Source organism: Sus scrofa, chromosome 4 (assembly GCF_054392235.1).
Source record: "Sus scrofa isolate SSC_HxYL_T2T_F1_AM1 chromosome 4, Sscrofa_HxYL_maternal_Yorkshire_Landrace_v2.0, whole genome shotgun sequence".
Classification (NCBI taxonomy): Eukaryota; Metazoa; Chordata; class Mammalia; order Artiodactyla; family Suidae; genus Sus; species Sus scrofa.
Window position 1 is genome coordinate 59,133,167 of NC_139386.1, and position 27,436 is coordinate 59,160,602.

The 27,436-nt window shown below is 36.5% G+C and overlaps 1 protein-coding gene across 3 annotated transcripts in view; it reads left to right on the forward strand.

Moving 5' to 3' along the window:
* Positions 1–26,488, forward strand: part of SNX16 (sorting nexin 16) — a 36,481-nt gene extending 9,993 nt beyond the window's left edge. For 2 of the 3 annotated variants that reach the window (XM_001926702.6, XM_013988064.3), the window contains 5 exons: positions 5,284–5,432; positions 12,983–13,052; positions 22,128–22,264; positions 23,149–23,268; positions 23,983–26,488. In XM_001926702.6, the coding sequence (XP_001926737.1) occupies positions 5,284–5,432; positions 12,983–13,052; positions 22,128–22,264; positions 23,149–23,268; positions 23,983–24,076 (570 nt within the window). In that variant the 3' untranslated portion in view covers positions 24,077–26,488. Of the gene's footprint in view, positions 1–5,283; positions 5,738–6,017; positions 8,081–12,982; positions 13,053–22,127; positions 22,265–23,148; positions 23,269–23,982 lie in introns of those variants that run through there. The other variant, XR_014843068.1, reaches the window with a different exon arrangement.
* The last annotated feature ends 948 nt before the right edge of the window (positions 26,489–27,436 follow it).

Consider the following 27,436-nt stretch of genomic DNA (forward strand, 5'->3'; position numbering starts at 1 on the left):
CTTATAATCTGGCTTCAGCTTCTCTAGAAGTTTATAAGATCCTCTTGTGAGAAAGAGGGCAAAATTATGAGCAAGATCTGGTACACATAGGACTTTTTAGAGTTGAGACATCTGGCAGCCTTGTAGGGCACGCTGGCAATAAATAGTTTGCAGAAATATGGCAATGAAAAGTGGGGTTTTCTCTATATTCTGCTTAAAAGCTCACTGTTGTCTATTTACAACTTGCAAGAGTAGATTGAAGCTGTGAGGTAAAAAATGATTATTCTTAGTTGGTTCCAGGCAGCAAAGCATAGGGAGGGAGCAGAACCATTATCAGCTCACCATCCTCATAATGGACGGTGAAAATCTGGGCTAATCCTCCCATTAAAAAAAATTCAGCGGTAATCCTCAACATGTCTATCTCTTGGGTCACGCTGTCCTGTACTGTGCGGAACTGATTGACAGCATGTAGTTCATAAGTAGCATCCTTAGATTGCCTTTCACTGTCTTTCTGAGAATTTTTTCACTTTTCTCCTTTGTTAGATCTTTTTTCCTTTATCTCATATCTTCTTTCTGGAATTACTCTTTCCTCATAGTAGAATTAATTCCCCAGTAATTTCTTGGTGAAAATTACATAAATAGTAATGTCTATTAGACCACACCGTCTAAAAATATTCTCATTCTGTCTTCAGACTTGCTTGAAATTTGGGCTGGGTATGTAGAATTCTAGGTTGGAAATAATCTTTTTCAGAATTTTGAAGACATTAAACTATTGTCATCTTGCTTTTAGTGTTGAGTGCCACTACTGAGAAGTCCAAAGCTCTCCTTGCTCCTGATCATTTATGTTACCTGTTTTTGTCATCTTTGGAAGTCTGTTGAATCTTCTTTGTAATTAATCTGAAATTTCACAATGCCTTTTTGTACATTTCTTTTCTTCTGCTATCTTGGACACGCTGAGCAACTCATGTCCTTTCGTTCAGAGAAATGTTTGCTTTTTTGTTTTTTTTGATTGGCATATAGTTGACTTACAATGTTGTATTAGTTTCAGGTATATAGCAAAGTGAATACATATACATATATCCATTCTCTTTTCCCATATAGGTTATTATAGACTATTGTGTAGATTTCCCTATGCTATCCAGGACTTCCTTGTTAATTATCTGTTTTATATACAGTAGTGTGTATATGTTATTCCCATTCTCCTAATTTATCCCTCCCCCACCCCCGCCCCCAGCCACGGTTTCCTCTGTGGTAACCATGGCTTTTATTTTGAAATGTGAGTTTGTATCTGTTTTATAAATAAGTTGTTTTGTGTCATTTTCATTAGATTCCACATATAAATGATATATGAAATTTGTCTTTCCCTGACTTACTTCACTTAGTACAATAATTTCTGTGTCCATCCATGTTGCAGAGAAATGTTTTTCAATTGCTTGATTAATGAATTCTTCCCTCCTACATTCTCAGTTCTCCCTTTCTAATTCCTTATATTTTTCTCCCTTTTTCATTCTCTTTTTCTTTTTTGCTATTTTGGAGATTTTCTTCCTTCTAAGAGTATCTTTTTATTCTCTGAATATCCCTTTTTGTCATTTCATTCTTATTTCTTGAATGTAATATCTTAATTCATTGAGTCTATTACTGATTGTTTTTATTTTTATTTTCTGGTTTTTTTTCTCCTTGTGTTGTCTGTGTTACTTTTTTCTGTTTGTCTTTGTCTTCCATGATAAGTAATGATGTATAGTAATGGTTATCTCATCATGTTTGAAAGTTGGGTACTAAAAGCAGATTGGAATCTCTTACTCCATGGGTGAGGCTGATTTGGCTTTAAAATTCACTGTAGGAGTTCTTGTCGTGGCACAGTGGAAACAAATCCGACTAGGAACCATGAGGTTGCAGGTTCGATCCCTGGCCTCGCTCAATGGGTTAAGGATCTGGCGTTGCCGTGAGCTGTGGTGTAGGTCACAGATACAGCTTGGATCCAGCGTTGCTGTGGCTGTGGTGTAGGCTGGCAGCTGTAGCTCCAGTTGGACCCCTAGCCAGGGAACCTCCAGGTGCCACGGGTGTGGCCCTAAAAAGCAAAATAAATAAGTAAAAATTAAAAATTGTTGCAATTCTCACTTAAAATAAAAAATTAAAATAAAATTCACTGTAGAATGTCGAAGGTGGGCCATTGGAAAACTTCTGAGATCGGGATCTTTAGGTCATTTTTCATGGGTTGATCAAACTCTAGACAAGTGTTTTCCAGTCTCTTGCCTTCTGCTGCCAGTTCATGAGCAATTTGAGGTCTCTGTCCATAATAAATTTGGTGTGGATTTCCCTACACTTTGGGTTTTCTTAGCTCTCCTAAGTCAATTGCTGCTCTCCCCTCTACTTGTTAGTTTGCAGTATATTGTGTTTTTTTTTTTTCTCTTTACTGTAGTTTTAGTGGAGTTGCAGAAAAATAGAATTAGATGAGTGTGCTGAGTTTTCCATCTTAATTCCCAGAACATGTGCATTACTTTTTTAAAGGCTTGTTTATAGAAACAGTAAATGCCCATTATGATATTTTCCTAGAAAATCTACTAATGTTATAATTTGGTGAAATATAAAAACTAGCATTTATTAAAGTTATTTCAAGCTAATGTATAACTCCAAGTTGTTCTTTACTCAAAATAAAGTTATTAAAAAGCACCTGTAATATAAAGGCTTTGGAAACAATTGTGGAACAACTCTCTCTTTTCTGAGGATTATTTTTTAAAGGAAAAAAATTCTAACCATGCATGTAGATATATGTGACATTTAAATTTTAAAGCTTCAAATTAACAAAAAGACTATTTCCTCTTCATGGCTTTTACTATTTTCATTGCCAACATATTAAACAACAAAACTCCAAGGTCAAAACTGTCTAGCTAACATGAATCAAATCAGGGTTTTCAGTATAGAAATAGAGACAGAATGTTGTATTTTATATTTTTACTTAACACTTTACCCTGTGAATTTTTCCTAGTCTTTTTTCTTACCTTGTGATATTTTTTCTTATATTTAAGTATAGAAATGTGAAAATCTTTGGTTTCATTTATTCATTTATTGAACATAGATGTTGACTGCTGGTAGTGTAGCAGGCATTATGCTAGACATTGAAGATGCAGCTCCAAATAAGACAAAATCATTGCAGTGTTGTAAAATGGTCCTCAGTCTTAGCTGTACCTTGGACTTCCCTGGAAAGCTTTTTAAAATTATAGTGTCTCAGCTATTCCCCAACTGATTAAATCCGAGTATGTCTGAAGTGGGACACAGTCATTAATATAAGATACTCATTAATTATCCCCAGAAAAGAAGGGCTTGTTCCACAGTTGAGCCCTCACAAAGTTTGGTAAGAGAGTCCAAAATTTAATAAGCATTATTTATATCATGATAAATGTTATTTAAAAAATAATGATTTGGGAATGTGTGGCAGGTTGTCTTTTCTAAAAATGCCCACAGCAAGGAGCTCCCATTGTGGCTCAGCAGTTAACAAAACTGAACCTGACTAGCATCCATGAGGACACAGGTTCGATCCCTGGCCTCGCTCAGTGGGTTAAGGATCTGGTGTTGCCATGAGTTGTGGTGTAGGTCTCAGACACAGTTCGGATACCTCGTTGCTGTGGCTCTGGCGTAGGGGGGCGGCTACAGCTAAGATTGTATCCCTAACCTGGGAACCTCCATATGCTGCGGGGTGGCCCTAACCAAAAAAAAAAAAAAAAAAAAAAAAATGCCCACAGCAGTATTCTCAATACAATATGCTCTTCCAGAATCTTGCCACTGACCATGAAGAGGTAGACTATTTCCCATCCCCCTTGAAGCTTGGGTGAGCTTGTGACTAACCAGTAGAGAACAGTGGAACTGATGCTATGTGATGAGGCTAGATCATAAGATGTACACAGCTTCATCCTAACTATATTGGATTCTCCCCTTTAAAATCCAGCCTCTATGCTATGAGAAAGTCCAGGATAGATGGAAAAGCCATGTTAGGCTTGTGGCTGACAGCTCCAACTAAGGTCTCAGTCAACAACCAGCCTCATCCACTATAAGTAAGTAGGAGTGAACTTCAGGTAATCCCAGCTCCCAACTTAAGTCTTCCAGCTGAGGTTCTAATTCATTATGGAACAGAAATAATCCATCCTCGCCATGCCCTGTATGAATTACCAGCACACAGAGTCCATGACCTAATAAATGGTTATTTTATACCACTGAGTTTTGAGGTAACTTGTTACCCAGTTATAGTCACTTGGTCGGAGTGTATAAAGGGAAATCTAACCTAGCTTAGGAGGTGGAAAAGTCTTCCCTAAGAAAGTAAAATTTAAGCTAAATATTCAAAATGGATCATAAGCCAAAATGTGAAAGCTAAAATTATAAACACCCAAGAAAAAGAAAAAAACAGAAAAAAATTTTTGTACCCTTGGAGTGAGCAAAGATTTCTTAAATATTATCTAAAAAAAATATATCATAAAAGAAAAAAAAAGAATTAGATTAAGACTGTTAACATGAAAAGTCAGACCACAGTCTGAGAATGTATTTGTCATACATTTACTTGACAAAAGCCTTTTATCTAGAATATATAAAGAACTCTGGCAATTAATAAAAAGACAACGTAATTTTTTTTTTTTTTTTTTTTTTTTTTTTTTTTGTCTTTTTGCCATTTCTTGGGCGGCTTCCACGGCATATGGAGGTTCCCAGGCTAGGGGTCTAATCGGAGCTATAGCTTCCGGCCTACACCAGAGCCACAGCAATGCGGGATCCAAGCCGCGTCTGCAACCTACACCACAGCTCACGGCAACGCCGGATCGTTAACCCACTGAGCAAGGGCAGGGATCGCACCCGCAACCTCATGGTTCCTAGTCGGATTCGTTAACCACTGCGCCACAACGGGAACTCCACAACGTAATTTTTTTAAGCAGAGGGTTTGGAAGACTTGAATGGATAATTCACCAAAGAAGATATGCAGATCCAAGCACAGGAGAAGGTTCTAATACCATTTGTCAACAGAGAAATGCAGATTAAGGCAATTAAAGCCGCAGTGAAATACTGCTACACACCCAGTGGAATGGCTAACATTGAAAAGATGGGCAATGTCAAGTGTTAGCAAGGATGTGGAACAACTGTACTCCTATGCATACACAACTGGTAGAAATCAAGAAGTAAATCAATCAAGGTGTAAAAAGCTTAGCTGAATTTTAATTCTTTTATTGTAAGCTTGTTTTGTGAATAGTTTTACGTAGTTAACGTGATCGATTTTGTAGAACTGATAAAATTGAGTTGCACATTGTGTTTTTTCTTCTTTTGCAGTTAAAAGAGATGTTTCCAGGCTTTCGATTAGCACTTCCACCAAAACGCTGGTTTAAAGATAATTACAATGCCGACTTTTTAGAAGAGAGACAATTAGGATTACAAGCATTTCTTCAAAATTTAGTAGCTCACAAGGACATTGCTAACTGGTATGTAACAAATGGAAATTAAGAGATTATAAGTGCATTCTAATAACTGGTTTAAACTAAAGAATAAATTTGGGACCATACTTATTCAAGCACAAAAGTATAGGGTAGGAATATAATTACTTATTCTCTCTAATAAAATACTAACTGCAATTTTCTTGCCTTTTTTTAGTAAGGACTCTATTTGGTGTTTGATTTATGTTAACTTCCAAAAAGTCAGCAAAGTTGAAAATTCAGTATGCCATATACTCCCCCCACCCAGCTGTAAACTTGATTTTAGTATTTTAAGTAACAATTTAAATAAACGGGCTCACATATTGGTAGATTTTTGGTAATATGACACTACATAATTTTGAGGGTAATAGTTCTCCAAAGTAATGCAGAAGATAAAATTATAAAGTCAGGTTAATTTATACAGAGAGTAAAGTGAAAATACCATAAACCATTAAAAACAGGAAAAGGGAGTTCCCGTCGTGGCGCAGTGGTTAACGAATCCGACTAAGAACCATGAGGTTGCGGGTTCGGTCCCTGCCCTTGCTCAGTGGGTTAACGATCCGGCGTTGCTGTGAGCTGTGGTGTAGGTTGCAGATGCGGCTCGGATCCCGCATTGCTGTGGCTCTGGCGTAGGCCGGTGGTTACAGCTCCGATTGGACCCCTAGCCTGGGAACCTCCATATGCCGCGGGAGCGGCCCAAGAAATAGCAACAATAATAACAACAACAACAACAAAAAAAAGACAAAAGACAAAAAAAAAAAAAAAAGGAAAAAACAGGAAAAGGATCTCTATGGGGTTTTTTTAAGTATCAGAATATATTTATAAGAAAATGGTTAGGTCATTTAATATCATCTGGGTATCTAATTTTGGAATTTATGTTATTAGATAAATTAGAATCATTTTGGAAAAAAATCAGAGGGCATTTACAATGTAGCAATATAGCATATTATATAGAGACATATATCTGTAACTATCTTTAGCAGTTTGGGGCGTAAGAATGGAAAACAAGGAGTTCCCACCATGGTTCAGCGGAAACAAATCTGATAGTAACCATGAGGATGCAGGTTTGATCCCTGGCCTCGCCCAGGGGGTGCCATGAGCTGTGGTGTAGGTTGCAGACGAGGCTCAGATCCCGCGTTGCTGTGGCTGTGGCAAAGGCCAGCGGCTACAGCTCCTATTCAACCCCTAACCAGGGAACCTCCATATGCCCTCAGGTACGGCACTAAAAAGACAAAAAAGAATAAAAAACAAGAAAACCACCCTCACTTTTTCCACCCTTTCTTCTTAGTCTTTTTTTATGTGTATCACCTTGAAATACACATAACACATGTTCTATTCATATACGTCATCTTCTTCCTGTGTGTAGTCTAAGCTCAATGACTGCTTGAGATCTCTGCCCATCCCCCCTCACTTTTCTCTAATGAAGGAACTACTAGACACACCCTCTTTCAACTCCAGGTTCACATCTGCAGTAGCCGCCTTGACATGTCCTTCAGACATCTCAACATGACCTCAAACCTAGAACAAACTTCTAAGCTTACTCTGTGTACTTTTCCCCTAATATTCAGAAGCAGCACCTACCCAAAACCCAGAAGTCATCCTTGATACATCTCTGCCTTTACATTTCAAATACCACTCGAATCTGTGTACTTTTCTCCATGCCTGCCATCACCACTCTAGGCTAAGCAATTATCTCTCACTTTAATTATTCCTTTCCTACCATTCATCTTCCTCATCCACTCTTATTTCTATAGCCCATTGGAGCCACAGTGATCTTTTGTAATTCAGTTTAGGTCAATCTTTCTGGTCCCTGACTACCTGTCTGTCTTTCCAACTTCATGTTTTGTTATTCTTCACTGTCCCCATTCTCTGCACATCAGCCACATTGGTCTTTTAAGTTTTCAAAATCACCTCCTTCTTTGTCCTGTAGGACCTTCAAATATTCTGTTCCCTGGAAAGACAACGTTTCAACACTACTCCCCTTGCTCCCCCAGCCCCAGCCTAGGTAATTCCTATATGTCCTTCAGGTTTCAACACAGATTTCACTTCCTCAGGTAACTGGCTCTCCTGACCAACCCCTCACCTACTACCACCACCAAAAACTAGGTCAGGTCTTTCTCAGAGTATCTTCCCTGCTTGTTCTGAAAGTCAGTTCCTAATACCTCAAGACGCCCATTGCATGTAATGAATTAAATTCCTTCCTGTACTTCTAGAATGATACTACCTATTATGAATCTTAAGAATTAGAAAAAAAGTCACTTTCATCATTGTCAGTAAGGTTTAATCCTCTTGTAGAATCCTAGCTGAGAAAGGTTGGTTCGTACTTTACTTTCACAGCATTTCAGTTAGTAACTATTTCTGTGATTGTTTGACTATTCTCCCACCAGGCTGTAAGGTACATCCATGTAGTAGGCTATGTGGCTGTTTTACTTACCAATCAGTGGGCTAACAGAATCCATGCCCTATAAGTACCTATTGAATGAATGAATGGCAGAACTATTAGTATTTCCTGGTGTACTATTTCAGAACTTTTCAATAGTCTTGAAACAAACATGACAAAACTTAGCAACTCTGTGTCCAAGTCTAGGTGGTGTGAACATAGATGCTTCCTACTTTTCTATATTTTTTATATCTCTCCAAAGGAAAAAAAAAAAAAAGTTAATGTTAATTCAGATACACAAAGCAGGAAGAAAAACCAACAAACTCTAAAATCATAGAGAAATCCTTTGAGAACAACATATTTTATACCACACCATAAAAGAAGACTTTCACAGCTAAGAAGTCAATGCACCCCACCCCCTTTCTCTCATTCCTTATTTATGTCTCTGTATTGAAAATATGGTAAATTAAAATTAAATTTATTTTATAAATTACTATACTTCTTTTATCCAATGAAATATCAGATAGTGTGAACCAGGTTGAGGAATTCATCTTGTGACTTTACGATTTTTTTGTTTGCTGTGCGCACAGTACATGGAAGTTCCCGGGTCAGGAATCGAACCGGAGTCACCGCAGTGACAATGCCAAATCCTTAACCGCTAGGCCACCAGGCTTGATTTTTTTAAATAGGAAAAGTGTATCTTAGTTGAGATGTATCTCTTTTTTAAAATTGTGATCATAAATCTCGGTACACTAAACATTTAAGATCCTGTTTCTAAAACTGCAACCCTTAAAACAGTGACAGTGGTCTTGCTCAATTCATAAATAAATGTTTCAAGGAAAGAAAGATTTCTTTGTCAAATAAGTTGGGGAAAGGTGTCATTTGACATTCTTAGAATATTAAATGTTCTAAAAGCCTTGCATGAAAGCTTCTTGTGTGCCTCACATTTACTTCCCTACTTACTTTCATCATGTCTCAGATGTTTAAGGAATATAGTAAGATGACTCAGATAGAACTCTAAATAAGGTGTGTATATCTTGTTTTTCTAGGGTACTCACTGTCTTTTTTGTAGGTGCTGAGTAGTGTTCTTTTACTTCACAATTTAAGCAGTTTCTTTAAAAAAAAAAAAAACTTTTTGTATTATAGTTGATTCACAATGTTTTGTCAGTTTCTGCTGTACAGTGAAATGACCCAGTTTACATTTATATACATTCTTTTCTTCACATTATGTTCCATCATGTTCCATGATGGCCTTTTTTTTGGGGGGGGGGTTGGTTTTTTTTAAGGCCCCACCTGCAGCATATAGAGGTTCCTAGGCTGGGGGTCAGATTGAAGCTGCAGCTGCTGGCCTATAATACAGGCACAGCAACAAGGGATCCGAGTCGCATCTGTGATCTATACCACAGCTCACAGCAAGCTGGATCCCCAACCCGCTGAGGGAGGCCAAGGATAGAACCTACGTCCTCATGGATACTAGTCAGATTACTTTTCCCTAGCCACAGTGGGAACTCCTTAAGCAGTTTTTTAATAAATTAATGTTTAAAATATAGAGGAGAGGGTTATTAATCTGTATCTTAAGCATTTGCCCCTTGTTATACTAAGAAGATTATAAAAGAAATTGAGGGAATACTTAACTGATTTGAATTCTTTGAAGAAATTGAGGAAATACTTAACTGATTTGAATTCTTTGCATTTGTAAAGTGCTACATGGTATGATACAGATTATAAAAGTAGCAGGAATTCAGAGAAGAGGATGTTCAGCCCTGTTTGCAATGAGTCAAGCAATACTAGAAGAAGGGAGTAGGATATGAACCTTGAAGGCTAGATTAAGATTATAAATACGAGGATGAAAACAAGTCAGAAGAGATAACTAGAAAATACTTAGAAAGTCTGAGGTGCCCAACAGCCATTTATGAATTTCCCCTAGGGGAGGAAAGGAGAAAAAAACAAAATCACAGCACTTCTTTATAAAAACATGAAACTATTTATTTAAGAATCACTATTTAAAATAGCTATTAGTTTGTTGTACCTATTGGTATGCCTATTAGTTTCCTAATTAGAGTTGGAATGGCAGCATAGAAAATTATTATCTTTATACAAACAATTATTTGATATTAATTCATTATATATTTCTTTCACTTTCCTTTTTGATTCCTTAGACCCTCACAACACAGTAATTTCTTAACTATCATGTTGACTAAGAGCTTGCCATTACACAACTGGCAGCTCTTATTTAGTATTACAACTTTTCTGTTAACACAGCAGAAGTGAAAGAAAATAACTTGAAAGGATATTAAGAATTGTTGGTATAAATGTTTTAAGAGAATATTTCAGATGCAGTTAAAGAATACAAAGTAAGAAAAAAGATTAAAATGTTGATATTTTATGATAAATAGATTTATTACTGGGTTTTTTGTCGAATAAACATTTAGGTCCTACTATATATGAGGTATTATGGCTACACAAAAGTGCCTTAGATGCCAATCCTTTATTTAAGAAAACTGAAAAGGAGAAAGACATACCCCCAACAAACAATGATGGATAGAGCTGGATCTCTTTCAGAAGAAGTAGAGAGAACTTTAGACCGAGAGAATTAGAGGAAGCTTTCCTAGAGGGTGACATTTGAGCTGGTGTTTAAAGAATTAATGATACTTGAACCAACAAAGAGAAAGTAAAGAAGGACTTTCCAAATGAGAGGGAATATTATATCAAAACATAGAAGAGAATAGGCACAGTCCTGTATCCAAAAATAGCATGTAACTCAGGTTGTCAAGATGAAAGATATGTAAAGATGGATGGAGAAAGGAGGTCTCATTGCATAATCTCTTATAGCTAAAATGTTGCTATTTACTATTTTATTCTGGCTTCTGTTACTTCGAAATGCATTTTTAAATGATTTTTTTATTTTTTCCATTATACTTGTTTTACAGTGTTCTGTCAATTTTCTACTGTACAGCAGAGTGACCCAGTAACACATACATATATACATTCTTTTTCTCACATTATCCTCATCATGAATGACTACATATAGTTCCCAGTGCCATACAGCAGGATCTCATTGCTTATCCATTCCAAAGGCAATAGTTTGCATCAGTTAACCCCAGATTCCCAGTCCACCTCTACTCCCTCCCCCTCAGCAACCACAAGTCTGTTCTCCAAGTCCATAAGTTTCTTTTCTGTAGAAAGGTTCATTTGTGCCGTATATTAGATTCCAGCTATAAGTGATTTCATATGGTATTTGTCTTTCTCTTTCTGGCTTATTTCACTTAGTATGAGAGTCTCTAGTTCCATCCATGTCGCTGCAAATGGCATTATTTCATTCTTTTTTATGGCTAGTAGTATTCCATCGTGTATATATACCACATCTTTTTAATCCATTCATCTGTCAGTGGACATTTAGGTAGTTTCCATGTTTTGGCTATTGTGAATAGTGCTGCAGTGAACATATGGGTGCATGTATCTTTTTCAAGGAAAGTTTTGTCTGGATATATGCCCAAGAGTGGGGTTGCTGAGTCATATGGTAGTTCTGTATTTAGTTTTCTGAGGTACCTTCATACTGTTTTCTATAGTGGTTGTACCAATTTACAGTCCCACCAACAGTGCAGGAGGGTTCTTTTTCTCCATACCCTCTCCAGCTACTTGTGGACTTACTAATGATGGCGATTCTGACCAGGTGGTATCTCATAGCAGTTTTGATTTTTGCATTTCTCTAATAATCAGTGGTGTTGAACATTTTTTCATGTGCTTGTTGGCCATCTCTATATCTTCTTTGGAGGAATGTCTATTTCAGGTCTTTTGCCCATTTTTCAATAGGGTTGTTGGTGTTTTTTGCTGTTGAGTTCTATAAGTTGTTTGCATATTTTAGAGATTAAGCCCTTGTCAGTTGCATCATTTGAAACTATTTTCTCCCATTCCATAGGTTGTCTTTTTGGGGTTTTTTTTATGGTTTCCTTTGCTGTGCAAAAGCTTGTCAGTTTGATTAGGTCTCGTTGGTTTATTTTTGCTTTTATTTTTGTTCCCTTGGGAGACTGACCTAAGAAAAAAAACTTGTAAGTTTGATGTCAGAGAATGTTTTGCCTCTGTTCTCTTCTAGGAGTTTGATGGTGTCTGTCTTACATTTAAGTCTTTAAGCTATTTTGAGTTTATATTTTGTGCATGGTGTGAGAGTGTGTTCCAGTTTCATTGATTTATATGCAGCTGCCCAGTTTTCCCATCACCATTTACTGAAAAGACTGTCTTTTTCCCATTTTATATTCTTGCTTCCTTTGTTGAAGTTTAATTGACCGTAAGTGTCTGGGTTTATTTCTGGGTTCTCAGTTCTGTTCCGTTGGTCTGTATGTCTGTTTCAGTACCAGTACCACACTGTCGTGATTACTGTGGCTCTGTAATATTGCCCAAAGTTTGGGAGAGTTATGCCTGCTACTTGGTTTTTGTTCTTCAGGATTGCTTTGGCAATTTGGGGTCTTTTATGGTTCCATATAAATTTGTGGATTGTTTGTTCTAATTCTGTGAAAAATGTCATGGGTAATTTAATAGGGATTGCATTGAATCTGTAGATTGCTTTGGGTAATATGGCTATTTTTGCAATATTAGTTTTTCTAACCCAAGATCGTGGAATATCTTTCCATTTCTTTGATGAAATAATTACATCATTCAATCAGCACAGCAGATATTTTACTGTTCTCTTTTCAGAATTATTGCACATATATCCTGATTTAGCAAATTTTTCTTCTTAATCCTTTAAAATACAAGGATTGAAATTATATTACCATTAATCAATAAGGGCTGGTGCCACAGTTCAGTGTTTTATTTATGTATTTTTGGCCTACCCATGCATACAGAAGCTCCTGGGCTAGGGATCAAACAGCAGCGACCCAAGCCACATCACTGACAATGTTAGATCATAAACCCACACAGCCACCAGAACTTCTATTTCATACAGTTTTTATGTAACATAGATTCACAATCTCTATGTTCATAAGATCTAAAATCTTTGTATCTTCTGCAGATTTTATATTTGTATTTTGTTACTTGTGTGAAAACACGTAAACCATCTTGCTTATTTTCCTTTATCAGCAGAACCAACTTGCTTAAAACATAGCTTGAAAGTAACTTTTGCTTTCTGCTGTCTTTTGTAAATTTATTTGTGCCCCAGCTAATTTTTTTTTTCCTTTGAAAGCCTTGCAGTGAGAGAATTTCTTTGTCTGGATGATCCACCAGGTCCATTTGATAGCCTAGAAGAAAGCAGGGTAAGTGCTGTATTATATATCACATGAAAAGAGGAACAAATAATACCATACAATAACTACATTGTTTCTTGAATGGAACAACAGCAAAATTATAATTTCAGCCCATGGTAGTTTTGCACATAAAGCTTTTAATGTTTGAGGTCAAAGCTTTCTTTCATTGAAATACATGGGCCTAATTCAGTGAAAAAAATAAAAATTCATACATGTTAGTCAATGAAGTTCTAAAAGTCAATATTGCATTTATTGTCTTCAAATTGTTTCAGAAAAAAAAGAAAATTATTTGGAAGTTTGTTTTATATTTAAACGCATTATTTGTATTCTGAATTTTCTTCCATCTAAGTATCAAAGTAAAGAACCTACAGATAAAATCAAACTAATCTTCAGAGGTAGCCGTTATTATCTTGTTATCAATTCAGCTCAACCTTGACGCTACTCAAATTGCATTAATTGACATGTTAAAGTGGCCTGTTTCTTGAAAAAGTTGACTAGATTTACAAACAGATTTGGTGGTAATAGATTAGCTAGGATTTTATGCAAGTCTTTCCCTCAAGTGTTTAATAGTTTTTAAATGGAACAGATTTAATTCATAAGTTTGTTTGTAATGTTTTCAGTTAAACTGAGTCAGTTCTTTGTGTTAGAGTGAATGCTATAGCTTTTTAAAAAGTTTTATTGAAGTAACATTTTCATTCATAAAATTTGCTATTTGCTATTTCATTGTAAATGTACAATATAATAACTTTTAGTAAGCTTGTGGAATTATTCCTCCATTGCCATAAGCCAGTTTTGGAAATTCCCATCACCTCAAAAAAAATTCTGCAAGCCATTTTATAGTTAATCCATGCTCCCAGACCCAGACGACTACTGATCTGCTCTCAGTTTCTGCAAATATGTGTTTCCTGGATATTTCATATAAATAAAATCATAGTTTTAGCTCTTACATTTAGGTCTATGATCCATCCTGAGCTAATTTTTATGAGGTGTGAGGAAAAAATCTTAAGGTTCTATAGATATCTAATTGTTTTGGTACACTGTATTGAATTGTGTTGGCACTTTTATCAAAAGTCAAGTGAATATGAAAAGAAGGGGCTTTTTCTGGACTCTTGATTCTCTTTCATTGATCTCATTATCTATCCATATGCCAATACCATGCAATCTTATTTACTACAGCTCTCTTACCACTATGATTTGCATTGTATATCTTTTTCTACCTTTGTGCTTTCAGCCTGTGTTTTTTCAATCTAAGCTCTGTCTCTTGTATACAGTATATAGTTGGATCTTTGCCTTTTATTCAGTCTGACCTCTTTGCCTTTTATATCTGCCATCTTGGAGTTTGTTTTCTGTCTTATCTCTTTTGATCCTTTTCCTCCTTTACTGCCTACTGTTTAAAATTAATGTTTTTCATATGCCATTTTGATTCCCCTGTAGAAATTTTTACTTTTTCTTAGTTATTTTTGAGCAGTTGCTGTAGGTATTACAGTATGCATCTTAAAATAGTCTTCTTCAGGACTCAGGCATACCTCAAAGATACTATAGGTTCAATTTCCAGACTGCTGTGATAAAGCAAATATTGCAATAAAGCAGATCACACAAATTTTTTGGTTTCCCAGTTCATATAAAGATTATGTTTACACTATACTGTTGTCTATCAAGTATGCAATAGCAGTATGTCTAAAAAAGCAATGTATATACTTTAAAAACAAGTTATTGCTTAAACATGCTAACCATCATCTAAGTCTTTAACCAAGTCCTAATCTTTTTGCTGGTGGAGGGTCTTGCCTTAATATTGTTGATGGCTGCTAAACAATCAAGGTGGTGGTTGCTGAAGGTTAGGGTGGCTGTGGTGATTTCTTAAAATGAGTCAACAATGAAGTTTGCCACATCGATTGACTCTTCATTCACTAACCATTTCTCTGTAGCATGCAATGCTATTTGATAGCATTTTACCCACAGTAGAACATTTTTCAAAACTGGAGTCGATCCTCTCAAACCTTGCTGCTGCTTTATCAACTAAGTTTCATGTAATATTCTAAATCCTTTGGTGTCGTTTCAACAGTCTTAACAGCCTCTTCACTAGGAGTAGATTCCATCTTAAGAAACTACTTTCCGGAAGTTCCCGTCATGGTTCAGTGGTTAACGAATCTGACTAGGAACCATGAGGTTGCGGGTTCGATCCCTGGCTTCGGCTCAGTGGGTTAAGGATCTGGCGTTGCTGTGAGCTGTGGTGAAGGTGGCAGACACAGCTTGGATCCCACGTGGCTGTAGCGTAGGCCAGCAGCTACAGCTCCAATTGGACCCCTAGCCTGGGAACCTCCATATGCCGTGGGTATGGCTCTGGAAAAGACAAAAAAAAAAAATATATAGGAAACCACTTTATTTGCTTCTTTACTAGGAGTAGATTCCTTCTCAAGAAACCCCTTTTGGAGTTCCCGTCATGGCGCAGTGGTTAACAAATCCGACTAAGAACCATGAGGTTGCGGGTTCAATCCCTGACCTTGCTCAGTGGATTCAGGATCTAGTGTTGCTGTGAGCTGTGGGGTAGGTTGCAGACGTGGCTCAGATCCCACATTGCTGTGGCTCTGGCATAGGCCCGGCAGCTACAGCTCCAATTAGACCCCTAGCCTGGAGCAGCCCTAGAAAAGGCAAAAAGACAAAAAAAAAAAAAAAAAAAGACAAGAAACCACTTTCTTTGCTGATCCATTAGAAGAAATTCCCCAGCCGTTAAGTTTTATCATGGACTGCAATAATTCAGTCCCATGTTAAGGCTCACAATTAATTCTAGTTCTCTTGCTACCACATCTGCAGTTACTTCCTGCACTGAAGTCTTGAAGCCTTCAAAGTCATCCAAAAAGGTTGAAATCAACTTCATCCACATCTTATGAATATTGATATTTTGCCCTCTTTCCATGAATCACGAATGTTCTTAGTGGCGTCTTAGAACGGTAAACTGGTAAATTCTTTCCAGATTCTCAGTTGACTTTGCCCAGATCCATTAGAGGAATAACTATTGATGGTAGCTATAGCCTTATGAAATGTAACTCTTAAATAATAAGACCTGCAAGGCAAAATTACTCTTTGATACATGGGTAGCAGAATGGACATTGGTTAGCAGTCATGAAAACAACTTGTTGTCCCTCTCCCTCAGTACTTGGGTGATCAGGTACATTGTCAATGAGCAATAATATTTTGAAATCAGTCTTTTTTTTTCTTAGCAGTAGGTCTCAACAGTGGCCCTAAAATATTCGGTAGACCATTTTTTAAACAGATGTACTCTCATCTGTCTTTGTTCTTCCATTTACAGACAACAGGCAGATTAGATTTAGCCTAATTCTGAAGAGCTGTAATAGCGGATTTTTGGAATGGTATGTTAGCACTGTCGTCCCCGTAAGGTCTCCAGCTGTATTAGCCCCTAACAAGAGAGTCAGACTGTCCCTTGAAGCTTTGAAGTCAGGCATTGACATTTCCTCTCTGGCTATGAAAGTCCTAGATGGCATCTTCTCCAATATAGAGTGGTTCCATGTACATTGAAAGTCTGTTGTTTCAGTTAGCTACCTTCATTAATTATCTCCTAACTTGCTGTAACTTCTACATCAGCACTTGCTACTTCACCTTGCACCTTTATGTCATGGAGATGACTTCTTCCCTTAAACCTCATGAACCAGTCTCTGCTAGCTCCAGACTTTTCTTCTGCAGCTTCCTCACCTCTCTCAGCCTTCACAGAAGTGATAAGTTAGGGCCTTTGTTTGGATCAGGCTTTGGTTAAGGGAGTGTTGTGTCAGTTTGATCTTCTGTCTCGACCATTCAGACTTTCTCCATGTCAGCAATAAAGCTGTTTTTGCTTTCTTATCATTCATGTACTGGTTGGACTAGCACTGCACATTCCCTCCAAGAACTTTCCCTTTGCATTCACAACTTGGCTAACCAGCACAAAAGGCCTAGCTTTTGGCCTGTCTTGACTCTTGGACATTCCTTCCTCATTAAGCTTAATTATGTCCAGCTATTGATTTAAAGTAAGTCATGCAACTCTTCATTTCACTTGAACATTTAGAGGCCATTGTTTGGTTATTATTTGGCCTAATTTCAATAGTGTTGTGAGAGTTCCCGTCATGGCTCAGTGGTTAATGAATCTAACATCCATGAAGATGCCAGTTCAATCCCTGGCCTTACTCAGTGGGTTAAGGATCCAGCATTGCCGTGAGCTGTGATGTAGGTGCATAAGCGGCTCAAATCCTGGGTTGCTGTGGCTGTGGCTTAGGCCAACAGCTACAGCTCTGATTAGACCCTCTAGCCCAGGAACCTCCATATGCCGCAGGTTCTACCCTAAAAAGCAAAAAAAACCAAAAACAAAACCATAGTGTTGTATCTCTGAGAATAAGGAGGCCTGAGGAGAGTCTTAATAAATAGTATTTTTGTAATCATATTTTACACAATCTTTAAACTATCTTCTTTGTCCCCTAAATTTAGAATTCTCTTAAGTTTTTCAAGCTTTTTCTAACATTGACTTTTGTCATCTATTTGAGTTGTCAAAGAATGTATTCTCTATGACACTGATTGTTATTGTTGAGACAGTGTTTTGTAATCTTAAGATCTACATATACCTGATAAATTTTCTAAATTTTACATGTGTACTTGAAAAAAGTTTTTTGTTATTTCCTAACTGTTGTGCTCAGGGTTCAATATCTAGCTATCAGCTAAAGCTTGTTAATTTTATTATTCAAATCTTCTAAATGTTTACAAGCTTTTTTTTCTATTTAATTCATTAATTGCCAAAAGTGGTATACTGAATTCACTTGTTGTCATTGTGTATTTGTTAAATGTATCGTTGGAATTATGTCACTGAAATATTCCTGCAGGTTAAGAACCCAACTAGTATCCACGAGGACACAGGTTCGATCCCTGGTCTTGCTCAGTGGGTTAAGGATCCAGCGTTGCCATGAGCTGTGGTGTAGGTTACAGATGCAGCTCGGATCTGGCATTGCTGTGGCTGTGGTGTAGGCTGGCAGCTATAGTTCCAATTCAACGTAGGCCGTGGCTCTGATTTGACCCTTAGCCTGGGAACCTCCATATGCTGTGGACGTGGCTCTAAAAAGACCAAAAAAAAAAAAAGATTTTAATGTTACTGATTATATTTTTCATGTTTTGATACTCTATTTGGTTTGTCTCAAGTAAAAGTGGGGAACTCCATATACTGAGATGCAGCAAAAAAAAAAAAAAAAATAGTGGCTTTTTAAAAATATTTTCAAGATGTTCATATATTATAGTCTCTATTGAGTAGTTATGTTATCTTTAAGTTTATGAGATTTTCATCTTTCTCTTTATTGGGTCTGTCCACTCTTTTGTTGGATGATTTCCTATTGTGTTTTGTAATTTTAGATTATATATTCACTTTGATTAGAACTTGGTCTGTAGGAGTGCCATATAGCTGAGGTTGAGGCTATGTCCTTCTGCAGAGATATGTTGAGTATCATTGATCTTGGACTTTTTTTTTTTTTTTGCTGCATCTCAGTATATGGAGTTCCCAAGCCAAGGATCGGATCTGAACCACAGTTACAACCTCTGTAGCAGCTGTGGCAACACCAGATACTTAATCTACTGATCTACTATGCTAGGCCAGGGATTGAACATGTGTTTTGGTGCTTCAGAGATGCCACCAATCCCATTGCACCACAGCAGAAAATCCTAGACCAATTTTTATGTTCTTTTCACAGCTTGGATGCTTCTGACAAATTGTGATAGTATAAATTCAGACCCAACATCCACCTGAGGCATTAGCCCCTGATTATAGATTCTTCAGGAAAGACTTTTTCTCTCCCAGCTCAGAGGCCAGGATGAGACAGACAATACTGAGTGTCCCGTTTCTTACCACTTGCCCCCAAAGTGTGCCTGACTACTCTTCATCTCTTGCCCATTTTAGTGTTCAAGATTCAAGGTTACCACAGAGCAGCCTGACGCTGTGAGTGCCAGTGCCCATGTGATGACACTTGTTTTGATTTCTCTTCATTTTTGCCCCCTGAGATTTAGCTTTGTTACTTGCCCACATGGCTGTTTTAAAAGTTGGGGTTGTACTAAATATTTTATAGCTAGAGGCCTTAGTTTATCTAGTCAACCATATTATTTATCAATGGAAGTTATTTGTGGTTCATTTCTTTTGTTTTTCTCTATGGTCTTATGTTTCTGTTTGTGTGATAGTTGAAAACTGTCCATTTTTTTTTTCATAATGTAAATATATCCAGGTTTTTAAATTTGGGAATGTTTATTACGTCCATCTTATGTGGTTGGGTAACAGCAAGCACAGAATGGTATATGCTATATACTCCCATCTATAAAAACAATATTTATAGCCTGGGTTACCTAGATCATAAAAAGTAGGGAGGTGCAATATTTTTGTTTTTATAGATGGGAGTATATAGCATATTGCAACATGGAATATGTGGAGGACCGAAGAAAAGGAAAAATAGTAGAACAAGTGCAAAATGGAAGTGAAAGGCATATATTTCACATCATAAGGCACCTTATTTTCCAAAGTAAGATATTTGGCCTTGTCCTTTAGGCAGTACTGAATCATAGGTAATATGATCAGATCTCTTTTTAAGAAAGCCAGCTTGAAGTGCCAAAGTGAACATAGTTAAGCCAGTTCGTTTACTGGTGGTGTAATTTGGTTAAGAACCAAAGACGATAGAAATGAATAGAGACAGTAAGTCACAAAAGCACAGAGATATTAAGGAGACATTGGGGGAGAAGAGGGGGAAAGTGAAAAAGCCTGGGTTACCTAGGTCATAGAAAGTAGGGAGGCGCAGTGATCTAAGATGCCTGCTTAGTGGCCTTGATGATGAGGTGATAGAGCAGATATTCCCTTGGGAATGCATTTTGACTTACCATTGATACATCCAGTTAAAGATGAGGACCATTAGGCGTATGAATGACATCTATGTCCTCAGGAAAGGCCTGGGCTAGAGATTAACAGAAAACAAAATTGGAAGTTGATAGCATATAACATAGGTTATAGTTGAAGTGATAACAGTAATTGTCTAAGGATGGCATATAGAACAAGAGAATACATAATCAAAGATAAAACGCAGATGAATACCCACATGAAGAACAGGGAGAAAACTAGGAGCGATTAAAAAGTAAGGGGAACCAGAAAGTTTTACAGATGCCAATGAAAGAGGATTCCATTTTTAAAATACATTTTTTATAAGTGTTTAAGTCAGTAGTGATATACTATGAAGTTGAGAGAAACAAATTTTTTTTTTTTTTTTTGCTCTTTTAGGGCCACACCTGCAGCATATGGAGGTTCCCAAGCTAGGGATCTCATCAGAGCCACAGCTGCCGACCACAGCCACAGCAACGCAGGATCCAAGCCACGTCTGTGACCTACACCACAGTTCATGGCAACACCAGATCCTTAACCCACTGACTGAGGCCAGGGATCAAACCTGCAACCTCATGGTTACTAGTTGGATTCATTTCCACTGCACACAAAGGGAACTCTGAGAAAAACAGAACTTTGGATTTGACGACTAGAAGTCATTGTTAGCATTGCTTGGGCATAATTAGTAGAGAAAAGAATAAAACTCTTAATCTGATAAGAACCTTTTTGTGGAAAACCTTTTCGTTTTGAAAGGAGCAAGAGAAGTTAGTAGCTAGAGAGACTTATATCGAGAGAGTATTTTTTTTTAATGGAGATATTTTTAGAGTTTACTTAAAACTTTAGTCAAGTAAACTTAAGGACCAAAAGAGGGGAAATGGTTGAAAATTTGAGAGAGAGAGAGAGAGAGAAAGAGAGTGTGTATGTGTGTGTGTGTGTGTGTGTGTGTGTGTGGTGGAGTTCCCTGGTGGCCTGGAGGCTAAGGACTAAGCATTGTCACTGCCATGGCTGGAGTTCAGTCCCTGGCCCAGGAACTTCCCAATGCTGCTGGTGTGGCCAAGACAAACACACCAAAGAGAGAGAGGCAGGAAGGGAGTGTATATGAGGGGGCAAGCTTCCAACAGACACAGGACTTCACTTGAAGAGGCACGTATTCTTGAGGACAAGTACAGGATACACATGTATTTAGAATTCTGGGAGTCAGTGACTTTTCTGGTATAGAAATAAAGATCATCTGCTGGGCTTGAGATCACCAGCAGTAACATGTTGGATTTGCCAGGGGTGAAGGTTTAAAATAGTTGCAGAGGAGACAGAGAATGATATAGATAACTAGGGACAATTAAAAGCATTGATCGGCTCATCACAGTAAGCAATCCATATTTTTTCATGACATCATTTTTCATGACAGTATGATTTTGTTGGGGTTTTTTTTGGTTTTGTTTTAATCTTTATTTCAGCAGTGTTTAGTTTCCTGGGTATAAAGAATGTCCTTGAATGACAAAAAGGAGAAGCAAGGGGAAACATTATCACAGATAAAGAAGTTGTTATTAAAGGGTATGTCTCCTGAACTAATACAAATGGAATCAATAGCCACAGTTTTGGTTTTTTGTTTTTTGTTTTTAAGTGTAATCATCTAGGACTGGGCAAAAACAGACTAAGGAGAATAGAAACTAAAACAGTGGTTCTTAAGTCATTTTTTCCCAGTTGTACACCAGAGGGATATCACATATTCATTTCAGGTGCCCTGGCTTACAACTTAATGAAATTTTTTTTAAAAGAGACTTAAAAAGATGAAGGTAGAGAAGAAATTATCCGGGTTGTATACATATTAGTTTGGTTATCTGTGTTCTTTGACTCTTCTGTTATATACACTGTTTATTTTTTTTTAGGGCCATACCCTAGGCACATGGAGGTTCCCAGGCTAGGGGTCGAATCAGAGATCCAGCTGCCAGCCTACACCACAGCCACAGCAAGAGGAAATCTGAGCTGCGTCTGTGACCGACACCACAGGTCACGGCATCACCAGATCCTGAACCCACTGATCGAGGCCAGGGATCAAACCCTTGTCCTCACGGATACTAGTCAGGCTCATTAACTGCTGAGCCATGACAAGAACTCCTCTTCGGTTATACTCTTGCGAAAGATACTGCATAAATAATTTTATTCCTTTTCTGTATGTGTTTTTTATTTGTTGTTTGTTTGTTTTTAAGGCTTTCTGTGAAACTTTAGAAGAAACAAACTACCGTTTTCAAAAAGAACTACTTGAAAAACAAAAGGAGCTGGAATCATTGAAGAAACTGCTCAATGAGAAACAACTTCATATAGACTCTCTAGAAAACAGAATCAGGTATGTTGTGATGCCTGCATCTTTAGTCTCACTAATTCAGCCTGATACTCTGGGCTAAATGCCCTAAGGTTGATATAATTTAGGAAATTTCCGATTCCCAAAGTCTTAGACTCTTGGTATACTTCCTTGTAGATTGGAAAAATTGCTTTTGGATTACTTATTTAGGAGGCTGAACATTTGAAGGCCAGAAAGCATCTGGAAAAGTAGACCTATAGCTGCTCAACAAGATAATCATTATTTATTTTAACCTATTTAAATAGTACCTTTGTTTCTAGGCATTTATGCCAACTTTTCCTACACTAAGTTTCTAGTCTGCCTTCACATCAGCATGTATTGAATTAATGTTAAAAATCCTTTTAGGAGTTCCCATTTGTGGCTCATCAGTAATAAATCCAGCTGGTATCCATGAGAATGGGGTTCAGTCCCTAGCCTTGTTCAGTGGGTTAAGTTCCAGCTTTGCTGTGAGGTGTGGTATGGATTGCAGATACAGCTCAGATCCTGTGTTGCTATGGCTTGTGGTGTAGACCAGCAGCTGCAGCTCCAGGTCAACCCATGGCCTGCAAACTTCCGTATGTCACATGTGTGGCCATCAAAGGAAAAAAAAAAAAAAGTCCTTTAAAATCGTAAGTACTGATTTTACTGTTGACTCCCAGAGTCAGCAGCTTATTAAGAGTATGAGTACATCTCTGATTGGACCCTTAGCTTGGGAACCTCCATATGCTGTGGAAGCAGCCTTAGAAAAGGCAAAAAGACCAAAAAAAAAAAAAAAAAAAGGAATAACTGAAGGCCACTCAAGCTACACAGCTACACGCACACGCACTGACAACAATAAATATACCTGTTTTGTTCATAGAAAATAACCTCTTGCTGTACCTTACTTTTAGGACATTATCTCTAGAACCTGAAGGATCACTACTCGTGTCAGGAATAGAAGGTGGACAGATCCTAAAGGTGGAGTCCCCTGCACTTGAGGTTGATCAGGATGTCTTGGACAAAGAATCTAGGTATATAATATTTGCCTTTTTATAGCATAATTTTCCAAATAATTGGAGGAAATAGTCATAATACTCTACAGAGTAAGTTTTTATCAACTCGGTGTCATTTTATCATGAATCTGCTGAGCAAACAGAGGGAGACTATAGCTATTCTAGGATGTCCCTAAAAATCAATCTTTCACAGGCAGGCTGTAAATTTTATTTCTTCTTTTGAAAGTAAGCCTGAATTAACTAGGCTGTGACTCAGTTAATTCATTAATTTTGTAACTTTGACAAAGTCTCTAATCACTCTCAATGTCAGTCTTTTCCATGCAAAAAGTGGAAGACTAAAATCAGCCACCCTGCCTATCTAATAAGAATGAGAAAAAGACAGTATATTTGAAAGCACATAGAATTTTTATTACTTATAAATCCAAGGTCACCATTAATACTTTAGTGATAATGGTTAAGCTGTAATTATGAAAACAAATTTTATGTTGGCAAAAGTCATTACAAACTAGATTTTTGTTGAAAAATGGACCTGAGTTAAAAATACATCTCTAAAGGTGTTATTTGGCAGTGACAACTTTAAAATATTAACTTCCTACTGAAATATTTTTTCACTGAATGTTTTTCCATTAAATATTTAAGTCTTCTTTACATGAGGTGAAAAATTGTAAAGGTAATAGTGAAGTGAAATAATATGCATCCAGTCTCTTCATTGTGTTTCTCTTTTTTTTGCAGAGCTGATAATAAGCAATGCTCAAGCTTTAGTGAACCTGATAATTCTGTATCAGACATAGAAGTAGCAGAAGTAGCATATAATGCGGAAGACTAATGCATCTTAAGCGGTTCCTTCCATTTTTTATGTTTCTGTAAATTTAGAGTAGAGTGGCAAATATTTAAAAAGAAAAAAAGAGACTGAAGCATTTACAGAAAACGGCAAGATTGCACATGTATAAAGTTTACATAAAGTTTTTTTTAAGTTATTGGAGTAAAAAATATATTCACTGTTGCTTTAAATTGTCTTTTAGCCAATCTTTGTGTTTAATACACTTAAAAAAATCTGGAGTTCTGTCTTCAAGGCCCACATCCTTAAATACTGTGCATAAATTATTTTGGTGTTTTGCCTGTATATTGCCCCAGACGAATGTGGATGTACACACTTGTTTGTGTATGTGTATATATGCAAGTCTGTTTAAATCACCAGTTATATTGACTAAGTGGACATAAATTGCAAATTGCATGTTGTTATCTGGGTTGGATGTATACTTTTTGTGTCTCTGACATGATACATTTTCATTAATGGTTTAAATCACTGATAAAGATGAATTGAGTGTTAAATACTTACATGTTTATCACCTCTAAATAAAAGCTGCTTATTTGGAATGTTACTATTTAAAAGAAGAAAACTTTCTAGTACCAAAGAAAACTCTTTGAAAGAGCTATAATAACATAGCTAATGAGATAAAATAGCCTTGATTTTAAAAGCTAATTGGTTTAATGTCAAAATACTATAATAAGTATACCAGTGTATTATATGTTGTACTTGTTTAATTTCCACATAACCTTTATCTTGAATCTCTATTTATAGAATCAGTGGGTTTGCCTTTTTCAGAACACTACCTCTTTTTGCTAATCAAGGCATACTCTTTTGAAAATATAGATTCTAAGCAAATAGGCAGTTATATGAAAAAAAAAAAAAGAGAAAAAGCCATATATCCTGCAGAGTTCCTATGTCAGTTCCTGGCATTGCAGTTTTGTTTCTGTATATGTGAATATGATGCTATAATGTATTGATGCTGGTTTTCATAATATATTTAACCAAGTGATGCACTTTATGATAATTAAACTCTTTTGTGCCAACTTTAATTGGTGAATTTCTTTAGTAAGTGGAGTTAGGAAAAAGATGTAGTGCCTTCACTATTTCACTTTTTACAGAGGTCTCTTTAGGGCCTGTGTGTCTGCTTTATGAAAAAAAAATGTTTATTTTAGCTTTGCATATAGTTGTTGAAAGTGCCTTGTTTCATTTTTATAGTATGAAGTTATTCGTTTAATTTGTGTTTCTACTGTTTTGCATATTGCTATGAATAACATTGTAATCATGCTAGCATTTTGAAATCACAGTTGATATACTGAACTACATGTGCTTTCTAAAAACTGAAGGGAACTTATTAGAGAAGTGAAATGACAATCTCCGTTTTTTTCTTCACTATCTAAAAATTTAGTATCTTGATATACATATTAAGATATGGTGGTTAAAATTCTACTGACATAAACTAATAGATACTATGGCTTTTGTTAAGCTTTGATCTAAAAAGGAGACTACTTTTTACCAAAGTACCAACAGTTTTAAAAGTCTTCATCAAAATGTACAGGTATGCTCCATCTCAGAATATTTTCCACAAACTGTATTAGAAATATGTTTACTATCCTGGCAGACAGAAAGAATATAATAAAATGATCTACTTGTTCATTTCAAAATATTATTCTAGACTTTAATGTTTTTAAAAGAACAATCATTTAAATTAATATCATTTTCAGTCTGATAAAACAAGATCATCTTTGTTAAATACCAGATATTATAGGGCTGCATGCATGTCTGTTTTAAAGTGAACCATACAGTTTCCAAATTTGGCCTTTCAGGAGTTCCTGCTGTGGCACAGTGGGTTAGGGATCTGGTATTGTCTCTGTGGTGACTGTAGTTGCTGCTGAGGCACAGGTTTGATCCATGGCCCAGTGAAGTGGGTTAAAGATCGGCATTGCCACCGCTGTGGCCTAGGTTGCAGCTCTAGCTCAAATTCGATCCCTGGCCTGGGAATTTCATATGCCCAAGGGGGTGGCCAAAAAAGTCAGAAGATTATATTTAAAACTTTGAATGTGTGAAGAACAACTTGTTAATTAGGGAAACTACTATTATTTATATTTAGAATTTACTTTTTTTTACTTTTATAATGCATTTTATTCCCAGTGTTATATTCATTTAATAAATTATTTTTTCAATACAACAATAGCTGTGTTGTTCAGATCTTGAATACCATTTTTCCCCTTCAGTTTCTAAGTTCCTCTTCCTATCCCTTAAAATTATTGTAAATTTAATTATAGTTAACTGCTGCATTTCACAGAACGGAATGAGTCTGTGATTTTCTCTTTAAGTTTACACTTTATATTTCTGATCATTTTAAGTCTTTGTAAATAGGTGCAGTGCACTTCAAATGTACCTAATGTTAATAAAGAATTTGAACATAAACAGAAAGTATTTTGTGAATAATCTTTTAATTTAAGCTTTTGAAAACGAAGTCCATGTATAAGCAGTACAACCATAAAATTTAGCATTTTTAAATGGATTCTATCTATTATATTTGGATTAGCCATTTAAAGCACATTTATTTGGAAAACCAGGGTCATCAGGTGAATCTTGTAGTCTGGTCCATTGGTCTATGAGATTAGAAAGGAACAGTGGCCTGAAGTCTAAGAATAATTAGTCTGGCTTTGAAATGGATTTTTATTACTTATAGAATAGAGGTTTTGGATGATGTTAATCATAACTACAGCTCTGATTGGACCCCTAGCCTGGGAACTTCCATATGCCACATGTGCAGTCCTAAAAAAAAAAAAAAAGTTTGTGTTCCCAACTGGTAAAGAATGGAAACTAAAATTTGTCTTCCGAGAGATTTTCAGAGAGCTACATATTTGATCCCCATTTTGATGCTTCATAGGATTAGTTTTACTGCCTTGCACTTCTATGTTATTGGCTTCCACTAGCAAAAACAGTCATCAAAACTTGTATTTTCAATACATTTTTTTAAATTATAGTTGATTTACAATGTTCTGTAAATTTCTGCTGTATAGCACAGTGACCCAGTCATATATATATATATAGACAGTCTTTTTCTCACATTATCCTCCATCATGTTCCATCACAAGTGACATATGTGTGTGTTTAACACTGATGCCTTCTCTACCTCATTGTGTACCCTTTATGAGAATTCATGGGAGGAAATTCTCAGGTCTCAGTTCCAGTAAAACCTGTGCTAATCCTAAACATTTGATTTTTTTTTATCCTAAAGACTGTATTACTGTCTCTCTGTTTTGTTTTTCTGGGACGCTCTAAGCAAATCGTAGTTCACCTCTAGCTATTATATAGAAGTTTATGAATTATGTTTTTGTGTAGTAAATGTTTCTTTATTTTTCTATC